Genomic DNA, 16384 nt, shown 5'->3' with positions numbered 1-16384 from the left:
TAGAATTGCTTCAAGCAATTTTCCGTTTCAATATAAAACCATTGCAAAGGCGAACGAAGATGCAATTATTAAAGCCAGTCCAGTATTCAAGCTGTTTATGCTGTGAATGCAATGCAAGCTGAAGCGTTAAGCATTTTCTAATTAAAACAGTTATTAACCTCGTGCTTTTATATTCGGGATATAGTTTTTTTTTTGCATAATATGCGTAATGTCTGAAATTCTGAATCCTATGAATCCAATGAATGAATATATTTTTTTTTAAATACCGATTTTTTGAGATTTTGCGTACGACAAGACAAAGCACGATTAATTTTAGGGAAGTGTTTGTTTCGAAACTTTCGTTTTAGTGAATCAATTTTAAAAACAATTACAATCTTTGCTAAAAACTATGTTTTATTTATAACATTTCTGCGATTAGGTTATTAAAGTAACATGCTTTAAATGAATCGGACATGTTCAAAAGAGCCGACTCTCACTGAGTCGTTGACTCATCAACTGATCCAGTTCATTTCATTAACGAATCGTTCAGTCAGATTCGCGAGCAAGCCGTTTAGATCGGGTTTGTGAACAATGTGTAAAGATCCGATCAAAAAGAAAGATTCGTTCACGAATAGGACAAAGCTAATATGCAGAGCCCCCCTGTGTCAGAGCCAAAGCGGTTTATTGAACACAGGGAGCTGCTTAGTTTGAGCTTCTCGGCTCACTCGAGATTATTTTCTTTCTGGTTACCGACGTTGAAAGTAACAACATGCTGTTTTCGACGAGAGGTGACAAGTTCAACTAAGAAACGGGTAACATTTGATTTAAAATGAGATTTTGTTTCAAGTTAAAAAGGAGGTCACTCATTTGTTTTGATCAGCTAGCATTCTATCGTTAGCAAGCATATGTCGTAATAAGGAAGTGAATATAAGTGTAGCCTACATGGTACGATGCACAACAAAACAAACATTTTATGAAGCATTTAAATCGAGGTTATGATGTATGTTAAAATGCATGAACGTGGTTTATTCAGTGTTTCAGGTTGTGTAAATTCTAGAAATGCTCAACAACATTAGATTTGTTTAGTACCATCAATGATAATCCCTCTGAAATCCTTTTCCTGTCTTTATTAGAAATGGCTTGGTTCCACCAGGCTTTACAAGGCTCGGGCCAGCCAGATGGATCCATGATGCCCCCTACAGTGGAAGATCTGTCCCATACTCAGGTCTCCAAGCACACCATTACACAGTTAGGGATGTCTGATGGACAAGGTTGGTCAACACTTCCTCCAGTTTCCATCACAGACTTTCCACCTGCTTCAGGAGGCATCGTTCCCCAACGTTTGGAAGCACTGTCCTGCACATCCCTCAACATGGGCTCCAGAGAAGACTCTGTGCCGCTGTCTTTCGTGACACTTCAGGAGCAACGATGTGTACTAAGTTGGTTTTTAGGATGGAACGCTGTCCAGAAGCAACGCTTTCTGGAAGATCTGATTTCAAAGGCTGTGCCTGGAAAGGTGTCCAGTTTATTAGACCAACTCAACACACTGCAGGTGCTTTATTTTATTAATTTATGTGAAACGTCATGCCCTTTTCTTTGTTGTGTGATTCTTGTATGTTTACTCACCCCCAGACCATGCAGATGTCAATAAGCTTCAGAACAGATTTTCTGATGAAAGAAATTTAGCATTAAATTACTTGCTCACCAATGGATCCTCTTCAGTGAATGGTTGCCGTCAGAATGAAAGTTTAGACAGCTGATAAAAACATCACAATAATCCACAGCCTGGTAACTCACATCAGTCTTGTGAATTAAAAAGTGAGTATTTATAAGAAACTTTTTATAAGAAACTCATTATTACTGTGTTTTAACTTTTAAACCATCACTTTCGGACAAAATACTAGTCCATAATCCTTAATAACAATTCCTCCAGTGTAAAAGTCCATCTCCTGTTGTCTTCCCACATCAAAATCCACCAACAAATTTGTTTAGAACTGTTCTAGACTACGTTTTTTGTTGTTCACTTCAGATCAGGTAACTATTATTATGTAATATTAGGGATGGAAGACTCAAATTTTAGCTGTAAAACAACAGGTTGAAGTTTAAAACATCTTAATAATGAATTTGTTTATTATAAACATGCTTTTAACTTCACAAGACGTTAATTGATGGACTTTACTTATGGATAGTGGTGATCAGCTTTTAACATCTGTTTATGTATGTAATGTATCTATCTATTTGACATAAATAATACTAAGCAGGTTCATCTGTATGATAACATGGGTATCGTCCTTTTCTCTGCATTTCAGGTGAACGATCGCCCACCCAACATTTTTGAATGCCAGTTAAGACTGTGGACTCAGTGGTTTGATTCATGGAGCGAAGAGGAGAGAAATGCCTTTTTGAACAGCTTAGAGGAAAAGGATCCAACCTTTGTTGCGTACTTCTATAGCCGGGTTGCTGGAACAGCAGGCAGAGATTGAGGCTCTTCGTACAATGTTTTTTGTTTGTTTTTTCACTCTTCAAAATGAAACTGAAATCAAGTCTCCTATGGACTATTCTGCTGTTAAACGGTTTTGAAAAGCTACGCTTGATGTGCACGTGAGTGTAGTTTTCAAGCACCATTAACCCTCAATATGTTTTGTTTAGATTAAAAAAAATCTTGTTATAAAGTATTTTCTAAAATAAATGTTTTTTTTTTCCCACTATTTATGTTTCCTCTACGTGGGTTTGCTGCTACAGGCTTCACAGACATTCTCTCTCTTGATTTTGAAGGGATAGTTCACCAAAAAATGAACATTTTGTCATTGCTTACAGACCCTCATGTCATTCTAGTCGTGTTTGTGTCTTCTGCAGAAAATAAGATATTTTGAAGAATGTTGATGAGCAACTGTTCTGTCTACCATTGACTTGTCTATACCACTGTATGAACAACAAAAACACGCCGAGACGTTTTGCAAACTATCTTCTTTAATATTCAGCGTAAGAGAAGTCGTCAATATTAGGGCGAGTGAATGCTGACAGACTTTTCATTTCTGCGTGAATCATCCTTTTAAATATTAAAAAAGACACCAACATATTAGATAAATATTTATGTTTTTCAAATATAGATTATTTATTAAAATGAAAGATGCCATTCAAGCATGCAGTTGAGAGTAGTAATAAGCTGAAGTATCAAAGCAGAAAGCATTTTCTTTGGATACAAAACCAGACTCCTAATACATGGAGATCACTGCTTGAGCCAATCGGTGGATAGAGGTTTCTTTAAGATCATGGGAGGCTCGTTTAAATTAGTATCACTGCAGGTTTCAACATATGGATGGATTTCCCCCTGCAGCTCATTGCCAGTGAAACTAAAGATTTCAAGCTTCTTTTCTGCATTATAAAAAGTTACCTTATTATTTTTAAAATCCAACTGGACTCCGATTACAGAAGGTGCATCAGCTTGTAGATGAACTTGCCTGTTATCATTGGCAAAAAGTTTTGAACCTCTATTCTGCTGAATAACCCAATAGCCAGCTGAAGGGCCATATTTCAGAATACCCTTTCTCTGAGCGGATGCCCTGGCTGCACCCACAACATAACAATTTCTTCCAATCACACCTATTTCCCAGTAATGCTTTCCAGAATTAAATCCTTCTATTCCCAGAGCTGCAATAGCTGTGTCGTAGCGCTTGGGAGTATCAGGTACAGGCTGAGGGAATAAAGAGGTACGTGCTTCTTTCTCATCCTGTGACAAGATCAGTCTGCGGTGGGCAGTGTTTGCATCAAACCTCGGCCATTCTGAGGTGGGCACACAGACAGACATTTTTTAGTTTGATTGGATTTAACTGTATATTACAACCAAACTGAGATCACAAACTTACCACTCTTTGGAGGTTCTTTTTTTTCACTTATAATTTCTAGATAAAGAGTTATAAAAGAAATAAAATCATACATTGTTAATTGTGAAAATAAAGTTAGTAATGCTTCTCGCTTAGATAAAAGAAAAATCTCACCCTTAAGTTCTTCTACTTCCTTTTTAGTCTCAACCAGGTTTTGTCTAAGTTTCTCATTCTCATTGATCACACCTATAAATATTGTGAAAATATTAAAACCTGTCAGGTTACCTCTCACCGATACATGCAAAAGATATTTGGTCCCAGGCCAAATTTAATTTGCATTGTTCACTATACTGGAAGTGTATTGCACCCCACTAACCTTTTATTTTATTTTTCTCTTCATTAAGGTCGGCCTTTGTATCAGCATTTTCCTTTTGCAGTGTAGCAACTTCTTTGTCCTTCTCCTGGAGTTTCTGGTCCTTCTTAGAGAGTTCTTGTTTTTTTGCTTCCAGGGTCTTTTCTAGACCTGATAAAAGGAGCGAAAAAACGTTTATGAGGCTTAGAAAATTTTCAAATGAACAATTTGAGCTTTGAATACAATATAATAGATCACATTATAAAATATAAAGCTGCATTGCACATATACATCTGCTGATTGGGCAATGTAAAAGCAAGTCAAAAATACTGGACATGTGAACTCCATCAAGTAGAGATTGTGTTTTTGCTGCTGTGGTATTTTGACGGTATTGTCATACCAGAGATTACTTTCTGTAATTCATTTTTCTCTTCTGTAATTTTTTGTTGCTCCTTTTCCAGTTTCTTCTGCTTGTGAACTAAAATAAAGGGCAAGAAATAATTAAATTAGTGTATGCATATCCTCCTGACTACCGTCTATGGACTTTAAACAAATGTCCTCTACAAAGCCATAACATGAATAAAATATAATTTTTCAAAAAAATATATTTAAAAAAAAAAATTATTATGCTCTAAACATTGTAATGACATGACAAAATACTAAATTCATAAAACATTTTTTTTTTCCTGGTAGTCAGGAGGATATGTGATTATACAAGATGTAAAAAAAAAAACAGTTTATATTGGATTTTCTATCAGCAATTCTGTCATTCATTATTCAATGATTTTATCTTTAAATACTGATAAAATAATGATGAATAATGATTCTTACCCAAGTCTTGATTTTCAGCATTTATTTCCTTTAGTTTGGCTTCAGTTTTAACAAGTTGCTGGTCCTTTGTTTTAAGCTCTGTCTGTTGCTCTGGACAAAAAAAAAAAGTTAATATTGAGTAACTGTGTAATTTGTAGCATCATTACATTTTATCTGTAGACAAAATCTGATTGACAATACTCTGAATTTTCCCATTTTTGAACCAAATATTCCTCTGATTTTAAGCAGAGGATGAACTTTTCACTGACCTCTGTTTTTGTTCTTTACTATTTCAAGCTCGCCCTTTGCATCGTTGTATTGGTTTTTCAATGCAGCAATGACTTCATTTTTTTCCTTCAGGTACCAGTCCTTTTCAGTAAGCGCTTTTTCCTGTTTTTGCAATTTCTCTTTTAAACCTGATCACAAAAATGCAGTTAGTAAGAAAAAAAAGAAATGGTCAGATTGATTCTACCTTGGTATAATGGGTCAAATTTGGGGTTAAAGATAATGATCATGGCACTTTTGGCAGTTTGTTTCTCACATGCTGATCGTTGCTTTTTCATATATTTATCAAGACCAACACGTCTAATCACTCCAGCAATCTTAAATATATTGTATAGTATTGGAAAAGTGAACTTGGTAATTATTCAAGCACATGTCTTTGGTGTTTTGACTGTGGTCATACCGTCAATTTCTTCTTTTGCATTGTGCAGTGCCTTATTTTTATCCTCTTTGAGTTTCTTCAAGTCATCATTCAGATTGTTCAGCTGTTTGACTGAAACAAAAGACACAAAACTGAAATTTGTGGTATGACTAACCATGCAAAGATGACAAAATGGAATCGAACATAAATATGAGGTTGATTAATTTTGCAATGTTGTTGTCTTTATTCATAACTACTTTCTTACTCAAAGCAGCATTTTCAGCATTTGTCTTTTGCAGTTGATCTTCAGTGTTAGAAAGCTGCTGGTCCTTTGATTTAATTTGTTTCTGTAGTACTGAGAAAAAAATGATATGATAATATTTGAAAACAGAAAGTTTAAAATGCATCATTATAAAGAAATAAGTTAATTGTGATGGTATCACAACAGTGTGCATTTTCTCTGTAACTTACATGCAATCTTATCATTTGATTCTTGTTGCAGTTTTTTAAAATTTTGTTTGCTTCCCTCTAGCTCATTTTCTAGTTTTTGTATCCTGTCCTCTGTTTATGCAAAAAGAAGGAGCATGTCTTAGTAACAACATATTGGGTTAAAATGCAGAGTACATATCTGGGAGGAAATATGCAGAGTTACCCATTCCTTTGGTTAAATTATTATTTTGTCATTATTTACTCACACTCAAGCTGTTCCAAACCTGCATGAATTTCTTTCTTCTGCTGAATACAAAAGAAGATTGTGGGTAACTAAACAGTTTTTAGTCCCCGTGGAAGTTACCCACATTCTTCGAAATATCGACACGTTCAACAAAAGAAAGAAACTCATACAGGTTTCCAACACCTTGAGGGTAAATAAATAAAGACAAAATTTTATTTTTTGGGTGAACTATCCCTGTAAAAGATGGGTAAAATCACTTTCAAAAATATTCTTTAGTGCCTTTTCTCATGTACTTACTCAGCTTATCTGACAGTTCACAGTTAGCCCGCAACAGCAAAATCTCTTTTTCTTTGGTCTCTATTTGATTCTTTAGTCCTGACCAACAACAATAATATCTGTTTAGTAGTCTTTCTTTCCGCTATTACTCAAACAAATAATCAACAGTCTTCTGATAATGATGCATTGAAGATTGACTTACCATTTATTTCCTTTGCGTATTTCTCTTGCATTTGTGTTTGTGCTTGTTTTAGTTTAGACATTGATTCCTTTATAGACATTATTTTCAAGGCTGTATAAAAGAAAAAGATTTAAATAACACATTTGGAAGACACTTTTAACAATGGTAAGCTATACATTTCATCAGTTTATGCGTTCCCTGAGAACCAAACCCATGATCTAGGCATTGCTAGTCTTACTGGTTGAACTCACCCAGTCCAAGCCCTTTCTCTCCTGATTTTTGCAATTCAGCCAGCAAACCATTTAATTGAGCTTCCAGTTCTAAATTAAGAGAAGAACATCACCAATTGTAAGATAATGGATTAAATGGAAGAAATGAAAATGATTACGAGAGTATGTAAATGGATTTGTTTAAACTTACTCTGAATCTTTTCTGAATTGTCTTCAGTTGGATTTTCTTGCAGCTTCCCTATATTAGTTAGTAACTCAAGTACTTCCAGAGCTGTAACAAAGCATTGTGTAAGTGCAGTAGTCTCTCCCAAAATTGATCAAATGGGGTTGGACTCACTTTTGGCTGATATGGATCCCTCATCATGCAATTTCTTCTTTGCCTCATTCAATTCTTTCTTCTTTTCTTCCAGTTCTAGCTTCAGTTCTAAGAAGCAGATAACCATATATTGAAAAGATCATCAAACTATTGAAAGTTTTACCCCTTGCACATGTGATGTCGAATGAAAGCATGGAATGTACACTACCATTCAAACGTTTGGGGTCGATACGTTTTTGTGTTTACAAAATTATTACATTTATTCAGCAAGGATGCATGAAATTGGTCAAAAGTGACAGTCAAGAGTTTTAATGTAAATAAATAAAGTTCAAAAAAACTTTTTGTTCATCATTTTTGTTTCCACAAAAATATTTAGAATTGATAATAATAATGATGATGATGATAGTTTCTTGAGCACCAAAGTGGTATATTAGAAGGATGATGCCAGCACAAAAATTATTTTCATAGTCATAATATATTTAAACAGAAATCAGTTATTTTAAATCGTAATAATAACTCACAATAAGTGTTTTTATTTTGTTGAGCATAAGAGCATGTTTTAAAAACATTATTAAATGTGCACTGGTTGAATCTGCTTTTAGACATACACATTAAAAGTACAGCAGAATCAATGGACATACACCTTCATTACCTGGGAATCCTTGTGCAATTTGCTCATCCAGGAACTGAACTTCATCCATTAGACTTTTAATGATATAAGCTGAAAATAAAACAGTATACTGTGACAGTATAAAAGAGTGTAGTAGACATCGACTTTAGGTTTAACCAGTGTTGGGTACGTTACTCTAAAAAAGTAATTAATTACTAGTTAATTACATCTTCAACAGTGTAATTAGATTACTGTACAAATCACTCTCTCCAAAAAGTATTTAATTACCTGTTACTAATTACTTTCTAAATCCTGTATCAACCACGACAAGTTATTGATACCAGCATACGGCTCTTTTACTACATAAATTATTCTGGTCACACTTTAGATTAAGATCCAATTCTTACTATTAACTGACTGCACTGTAAAAAAATAAAAGTTGAGAAAACTTCAAAGTTTAAGGCAACCAGTTTCAGCAGATTTTTGAGTTTTCTCAACTTGCTTTTGTAGGAGATTTTTGAGTGAAAACAAGTTGAGAAAACTAAAAAATTATGAATTGTTTTTTTTACAGTGTATTAACTACGACTTTACCTCAAAATACTCCTAATTACTGCTTATTAATACTTTGTAAAGTAGTTGTAAAGCTTAAGAATTGGGTAGGATTAAGGATTTAGAATAAGGTCTTGCAGAATATGACATTAATATGTGCTTTAAGTAATAATAAATAGCAAATATCCCAGTAATATTCATGCTAATAGCTAACAAGTTAATAGTGAGAATTGGACACTAAAATGTTACCAGTATTTTTATTAAAGTGAGAAGGGTACATAAAAAGCATGCATTTTAAGATTAGACTTTACATTTTGATGTTCAAACAACTATTGCATTGCTTATAAATGTTCTACAGTCTATACACAGTATTATGTTCAATTACATGCATAAGAAGTAACTGCAATTAAATCACAGAAAAAATAAGAGTAATACCTTCTTTACTTTTTCAAGGGAAGAGTAATTAAATTACAGTAACTAATTACTTAGTAACTAGTTACACCCAACACTGGATTTAACACAAGATGATGATTTTTTGTTGTTGTTGTTTGTTTTATTGTGTATTCATGGCATTATTTATAATATTTTGTGATTAAATTTGTCATAATTTGTTTAATTCTAAACCAGTTTAATTATGAATCTTCACTCACCTTTCTTAAGAATGTCATTGTTCAGCTTAGAAATGGTATCGTTATATTCAGCCTGCATTTCTGTAACACAGCCACCAAGTACTGTTTACACAACTGTCCAAATCCTGTTTACAAAAATGTCTTTTTACACCGATGGAAAGATAAGGTACCGGTATATTTTTTCTGGAGTTCAGGGCATTCAGCAGTGTCCACACAATCTTTTTTCAACTCTAGAGAGAGACAGAATAGGCAAGATGAGGAACACTTCTTTAGACAATGACTTAAATATCATATATTACTGAAGACTGCAGTAATATGTTGTTTTACTTTCATTCTCAACACGAATTTTGGCATTTTCCTCCTCCTTCATTGTTAGGCTCCTTTCAAGATCTAAAAAGAACAGCAGCAAGTTGTGTTCTTGAGTTAATGGAGAGCTCCAATGTTGATGTGATTTGCTGTTAGATGAGTGAAAGAGATTGTAACTGATGGGTGGATGGATGGATGGAATGAAACTCACCAGCTATTCTAGCATTTACTTGGGATTCTTTTTCTTGCACTTGTTGTTTCAAGGTTCTCACTTCGTCTAAGAGATTGTTGATCTTTGTAACTATGGGGACATCAGATTAAAACGTTATATAGCAATTATCTGACTGGACATTGGCAGAGAAATCTTCCAATCCTGATCATTTATATAGCAACCAGACATCACTTTCGCATCTGGTGAATCTCTTCAGTTACTTACTTTGTTGTGATAGTGTGGCACTCTTCTCTTTTAGTGATTTATTGGCATCATCCAATGCCTCGTTACTCTGTTTTAGTTTATCTTGAAGATCTGTGAAAGAGAAAACAATTCAATTAATTAGTTTTAATCAAATAAAAAATGATCATGATAATCAATTCATGGTTTGCTGCTGAATGATTGTGCTATACCTTTAATCTTCTGCATTGCATTCCTTTCAGTTGTGTCTTTTTGGATTTGCAATGTCAAAACTTCTTTCTTCAGAGCAGCAATATCTTTCTCTGTAAATCATGCATTTTAATGACAGCTAAAATTGCCATTTCAGTTATTGTTTGAGCTCTGAAAATTAAAGGTTTCGCTCACGTATCTGACTGACGTCACCGGTCGCAGCAGCCAGCTCTTTGTTTTTTTCATCCAGCAAACGTTTTACGTCATCCAGTTCCTTTTGAAGCGCTGTCAGAAGTCAGTATAAATATAGCAGTATTGAGAAATGTTACACCATTATTTATACCTCTTTTAAAGTATTGAAAAGTATCAATGCCAACCAGCTGTCTGGATCTCAGCCTGTGTAGTCACAGTTTTCAGCATTTCTCTTATCCAGGTTACATCAGACTGTAGAGCAATGATTTTTAGCACTGAGAGAGACAAACAAACATAATAGTAATATTGATTGTTCTGCCAAAAATATCTGAACAAATTATGAATTTGGTACATAGATGAACTGATTTGAGCTTGTGCGATACTCATAAAGTATTTTTTTTTAAACTATCAGTCACATTTTATATTAAGGTCCAAATCTCGCTATTAACAAACCATACTTTTGCCTCAATAAACTCCTAATTTGCTGCTTATTAATATTTAGTAAAGTAGTTGCTGAATTTAGGGATTGGATAGGATTAGGGATGCAGAATATGGTCATGCAGAATATGTGCTTTCTAAATACTAACAAACAGCCAATATGTTAATGATAGGCATGCTAATAAGCAACTGGTTAATAGTGAGAACTGGTCCCTATACTAAAGTGTTACCAAACTATCTGTAGGTATGGGTGTGAACATAACTGCAAATAACATGAGCCTTAGTTCCAAACCATAACTCTCCACTCACTTGGTTTTGAAGCCATTTTATCATCTAAGTTGCTTATCAAGTTCAGGAGATCCTTCTGCAGATCTGAAACCAAAAGAGAATGTGTGTTGAAACCTTGAAGTCAATTTACACCAACGCCAACAGCTGACCGAGTACAGTATGTCACTTCTCAGACATTCCAAGACCCAACAAACACCAATTCAACATGTTAAATCATCGAAAACATGCACCACCAACAGAAGGCGAAGGGGGAAACACACCGATTAGACAAAACCTGACGAACATGTTTGTCAGCATGTGGTCTGAATTGGCCTTTACTATCAATTTCTTTCCATTAGCATAACTACTGCATGTATACTGCACTATATACTCACTGCTGATTTTATTTAATTTGTCTGGATCTTCACGCTGTAGCTTCCAGATTTCCTCCATAAGCGATATCACTTGAAGAACTGACAAGCAGAGACAAAAACATGCTTAGGTGGAGTCAAAAGACATAGACTTATGATAGACATTAATGCAAAGAGTCACACTTTTTCCAGAGCTAGCGTCACTTTTCTGAAGTTCCTCCTTTTTCAATGCCAGTTCTTTGAGTTTTTCATCCCGTATTTGCTTCAAATCTATTATAAATGTACAAAAAAATAAATATTACATTTCCACATGAAAACTGAAAAAAAAAACGGTTCTTGAAACCCAGTACAGAACAATATACATTAGAAATGGTTTCAAATGTTATACCCCATTAAGGCTGACTGTTTTTCAAACTGAATCATAAAACAGACATACCGTCATTAGATGAGGATGCTTTAATTTGCTTCATTACTTGGTCTATTTCGAAGCCTAGCAAAATAATCTGGAGAGCTGTGGAAAGGAAATGATGCCATGTATGTTAACTGTAAAAAATGTGTTATATTTTGTGTGTCTAAAATTTCACTCAACTCACCTGCCTTTGAGGTTTTATCTAATATATTATTTACTTGAACACTCAGTTCAGCTTCTGCATCTGGAAAAGACAATACATAAATAATGATGATTGCAACACAATAATAGTAAGTTGAACCTCTATTTTCTTTTAGCAGAATCTGCAAATAACATTTAATAATCCCATTTAAATTTCTCCTGTTGCTTTCATTTGAACAAAGCTTTCATATGGCTGCTTGCTGGGAGTCAAGAAGAGTAAAATGTCTCACTCGTGTACAGATCCATCAGGTCTTTGCACTGTTCTGCCTGGACAAACAGCTTTTTGCGCAAACCTGGGTGTAGAAGAAATTACAGATAAATTAACAATGAATGTTCCACTTGGGATAAAGGACAAGGCTAATATTAACATAGCATATTATGACAAATTGTGTGTTATTTTTCTCATTTGCAAGTTGAATTGGGCAAAAGTATCCACTAAATAAATTAATGCAACATTTACAGAAAAGTGTTTTTTCATCTGTATGGATTAAGCATCCATATTACATTTAGACAATATATCAATCTTACTTTTGTTGTCAGCATCCAGATATAATGCCCTGTCCTGTTCCTTTCCAAGCTCTTTCTGGAGATCTAAGAGGGAATAACCCAAAATTACATAAGCATCACAATTATTAAGCTGCTTAGGAAACCCTGGCTAAAAAAAGAAAAGAAAAAATATACATTTAAATAAAAAAGATAATAATAATAATGATTAAAAGCTGTTCAGATCTCACCATTTATCTTAAATTCGTCTGCTTTCATTTGTCCCTGTCCCGTAATTAGTGCCTCCATAAATTCAAACTGGAGTTTAAGAATTCTAGAAACTAAAAGTAGAAAAGGTATTATAAATTGTACTGGTGATTAAAAAAAAAAAAAACAGTGACACTAAACAATATTTCACGAGAAATCGGGTATGTTTAGATGAAAGAAACTTACTTATCTCATCTTTTCCCTTAAATTTGGCAATGTTGTCCATTATTTCTACTCTTTTCCCATCAAATTCATTTGTCTGTTCTACAAGATACAAAGTATTGGCAGAATGAAGTAGTGATTCGCACATCTAAATATAAAATGCTAAATTATTCATAATTTCTAGTCTGATTCCAGTACCATCAAGCTGAACAAGTGTTTGTTTAAGAGCTGATAATTGGGCGTTCAGATCTAATATTTCTTTCTCAAGTGCTGCTATGTGTATATCTGGGAACACAAAATGGAAAACAGAAAAAGGATATGCTGCAGTTATCAGGATCCTCTTATTTGTCACATAACATGGATTATAGAAATAAAAAACATACCAATTGTTTCTCTTTTTTCTCTCCTCACTTCTCGCTCTTCTTTCAGATCTGATATAAGGCCATTTTTATACTCCAGCTTGCTTATAATTACTATCAAACATTCAAAAAGAGATAAAACGATTATTTATAACTAAAAATAAACTTGCTCAAACCATCTCAAAACTGCAACTTCATAACTTCCTGGCATGATAAGGATTTTGTAAACATCAGTAATGAACACTCACAATCCATCTGTGCTTGCATCTTAAATTGACCAGAGACACGCGTCTTCAGTTCCATCGCTTTGATTTGCAATATAACAATCTGCAGCACTAAAAACAAAACAAATTGTATTCTATCGTGGAAAACAATCAAACTGCTATGACAAATGTTCAGAACCTTTCAAAACTTCATCCACAATCACTACTACAATATTTGTGATCCACTGCTCTCCTTCTCATTAAACTCACCCTGGTCTGCAATGCCACCTGTTTCCCCTGGTTGTTTGAGCTTGGCTTCCAGATATTTCTTTAATTCTATAGATTATATATAAATACATTTACATTACATTTACATTTATGCATTTAGCAGACGCTTTTATCCAAAGCGACTTACAGTATATTACATGTATATTCAGGCTATACATTTTTTATCCGTATGTATAAGAAAATATATAAGCACATGCATTTTAGTCAGTTTTGGGTTTAATTACTTATTTTATGCAGGCTATTCACTGATGATGAGGCTTTAGATTATATAAATCAAAAGAGAACTTTGTCATACACACCATTAAGAGCTGTTGAGGTTGCCTTATCGCTTTTCAACGTCTCCGTGCTTATCTGTGAAACTAGATGAAGAAAAATGAACAATTACTTCAGTTTCCTTTGGTTAAGAATTGAGTAATGGCTCAAAATGCAGTGTCAGTGTGATATTGCTCCATGCACAGGGGTGTATCTCTACCTGCCCGCTCGAACATTTCAACACTTCCTGAAAATTCTGTCTTCATCCGTGCTAACTCTCTCTCTGCATCCTTTTGACGCTTGTTCTGCCCTGTTGAATTTTAGATAAAAACTATGTGAATATACATGGGATATTGAGATACTATTCAAATTAATAATACAAGTAATATTGTTGCAGCACACTTTCAATCTTTGTGGCATTTCTCTCAGTGCTTATTATCGTGTCCAGCTCCTGTAGGTCGATGACTTTCTGGAGAATGTTTAACACTGAATGGGTGGAACACAAGGGTGAAAAGTGTCAACCTTTGTCTTTTTGCTAATGCTTATCAATAATAATGTTATAGAAAAAAAATGATATGTTACAGCTATGTTCACCAGTATCATTATTTTCCACATACCATCCTTGGCTGGACTGGGACCAACTTGTTTAAAAAGACCATCCAGCTCACTTTTAAGACCTGCAAACATGTCCACCAATATAAATATTGTTGATGAATATAAGTGCAGGATGGAACTGCATGGTTAATATATATACTTTGAGATTTGTGTAGAATGAAGATGGGTTGACTCACCATCAATGTTGTTCTTCGCTACTTTATAAGAATCCCTACATTTAATCTTCATCTCATCAAGATCTTTCCGGAGGCCTAAAGTAAAGATGATGATCGTAGTGAGAAAATCAGCTTTAAAGTTGTCCACATTAAGTCCTTAACAATGCATATTATTAATCAAAAATCAAGTTTTGATATATTTATGGTAGCAAATTTACAAAAAATCTTCATGGAACATGATCTTTACGTAATAACCTAATGATTTGTGGCATAAAAGAAAAATCAATATTTTTGACCCATACAGCGTATTGTTGGCTATTGCTACAAATATACCCATGACTGGAGTTGTGGTCCAGGGTCATATATGATTAAAATGCCTCTGGATAAAGTATAGTAAAGAAAAATATAATTCACATACCTGAGCAGTCCTTAGTAGATTAAAGAGAGATCATGGAAATTAATTTAAAAACAACATTTAACAGTGCATGCATGTAAAATGAAAATGATATGTGAAAAACACACACAAAAAACAACAACATAAAGATTAAAAACAGTCACACCTCTATGGCTCTTCTTTCTCTTGTGAAATCCCTATTTGCCTGAAATGTGTAGAAAAATTCACTTTAGACCTTGTTCACACTGAGTTTTTGCACTGTGAAAGACCATTTAAATACAGAAATATTCCATTTCCTAATGATTTAATTATTTAGCTTAATTAATCAAAGCTGCACAGTTTTGATTTAAAAACACAAGTTAAACTTCTCATTCATTATGAGAAGTTTATTTCAACAATGATAATTATAAGAAATGTTTTTGAGCACCAAATCAGTACATTAAAATAAACTGATATGTAGTCAAATATGTCGAAAACTTACCACAAAGAAATGTACAAGAAACCTACCATAATCTGAGCATCTTCTTCATCACTCCTGGCTGAGGCTGCATCCACAGGACCTAAATCACAATCAAAATATCATGTCGTACAATCATTCCTTCTCTTGTCAGAAAGAAGACAGACAGAGCCGTCAAAGCAATGCTGCTCTTACCACATTCAGCCTGTGTCAGCAGGTAAATCGACAGAAAGAACGAACAAATCAGTAGATTCTCTATCCACCTCATTGTGTGTGAACGGAATCTCACAGTAACACTGGAGCTCATGAGCTTGAGTGCTTTATATATGAAGAGCACACCAGTCTGTTATTTCCCAACGCTCACTTTTACATGCTTATTTTACATCTCATGCCGGAAGAACAATAGACTGATAGACTGACTTAGTGTAGTTCTGACTAACTCCTTATAATATGATCGAAGACAGGACTTGACAAGAAGAATGACCTAGTGCCAGAGAAAGTGTTTTGGACCAACTGATGCAAATGTTTTTTTGTTTGTTTGTTTTTTCCATTTATTCATTTTTAATCTGCACTGTCATTACATTTTACATGTGTTGATCATGTACATGCATTTTTACTCAACGTCTGTTTTAAATATGCCACAAAGATAAATTAATGTAGCTGGCTACAACATTGCCATAACTGTTTGTAAATTTAATGGTAAAGCAGTTTAATTTCTTGCTTCTATTGCTAATTAAAAACTAATAAATTAGAAATATGAAGACCCTCCCCAGCATGTGAAATGTATGTCCAATGCTGTCCAAAACTAATTTTCAGTACACTAACAGAACAAATTTCAGCTCATTGTGGTAATACTGACAGTGACCTTCATTACAAAAATAATTCATATTGC

The 16384-nt window shown here is 34.1% G+C and overlaps 2 protein-coding genes across 3 annotated transcripts; one reads left to right on the top strand and one right to left on the bottom strand.

The window, feature by feature from the left end:
- Positions 1-485: 485 nt before the first annotated feature.
- cUnh14orf119 (chromosome Un C14orf119 homolog) lies at positions 486-2805 on the top strand. 2 transcript variants are annotated; one of them, XR_013782086.1, is made up of 4 exons: positions 486-791; positions 1113-1531; positions 2289-2580; positions 2722-2805. XR_013782086.1 is itself a non-coding variant. In XM_079380043.1 (3 exons), exons 2-3 carry the CDS (start codon positions 1115-1117, stop codon positions 2460-2462), a joined length of 591 nt encoding a protein of 196 aa, XP_079236169.1. In that variant the 5' UTR covers positions 486-791; positions 1113-1114; the 3' UTR covers positions 2463-2686. The 2 variants fall into 2 exon arrangements, 1 of the variants encoding a protein (XP_079236169.1); XM_079380043.1 differs by lacking the exon at positions 2722-2805 and having other exon boundaries at positions 2289-2686.
- Positions 2806-2934: 129 nt separating this feature from the next.
- LOC306846579 (uncharacterized protein) lies at positions 2935-15790 on the bottom strand. Its single transcript, XM_079380042.1, has 45 exons — positions 15688-15790; positions 15543-15595; positions 15194-15240; positions 14663-14737; positions 14489-14548; positions 14274-14357; positions 14092-14181; positions 13919-13978; positions 13602-13667; positions 13377-13463; positions 13153-13242; positions 12968-13054; positions 12794-12871; positions 12592-12681; positions 12386-12448; positions 12088-12150; positions 11841-11900; positions 11684-11758; positions 11431-11517; positions 11272-11349; positions 10919-10981; positions 10357-10446; positions 10175-10264; positions 10003-10092; positions 9815-9904; positions 9590-9679; positions 9400-9462; positions 9243-9302; positions 9094-9153; positions 7937-8005; positions 7306-7392; positions 7159-7239; positions 6990-7058; positions 6760-6849; positions 6579-6656; positions 6080-6169; positions 5874-5963; positions 5651-5740; positions 5235-5381; positions 4987-5076; positions 4556-4633; positions 4180-4326; positions 3978-4049; positions 3846-3881; positions 2935-3762 (listed from the first exon to the last, which is right to left on the bottom strand). The coding sequence occupies exons 4-45, from the start codon at positions 14712-14714 to the stop codon at positions 3209-3211; spliced, it is 3834 nt and encodes a 1277-aa protein (XP_079236168.1). The 5' UTR covers positions 14715-14737; positions 15194-15240; positions 15543-15595; positions 15688-15790; the 3' UTR covers positions 2935-3208.
- Between the last annotated feature and the right edge of the window lie 594 nt (positions 15791-16384).

The sequence above is a fragment of the Barbus barbus genome (genome assembly GCF_936440315.1).
Source record: "Barbus barbus genome assembly, chromosome: 26".
NCBI lineage: Eukaryota > Metazoa > Chordata > Actinopteri > Cypriniformes > Cyprinidae > Barbus > Barbus barbus.
This window is presented reverse-complemented; position numbering and strand designations above follow the sequence as displayed.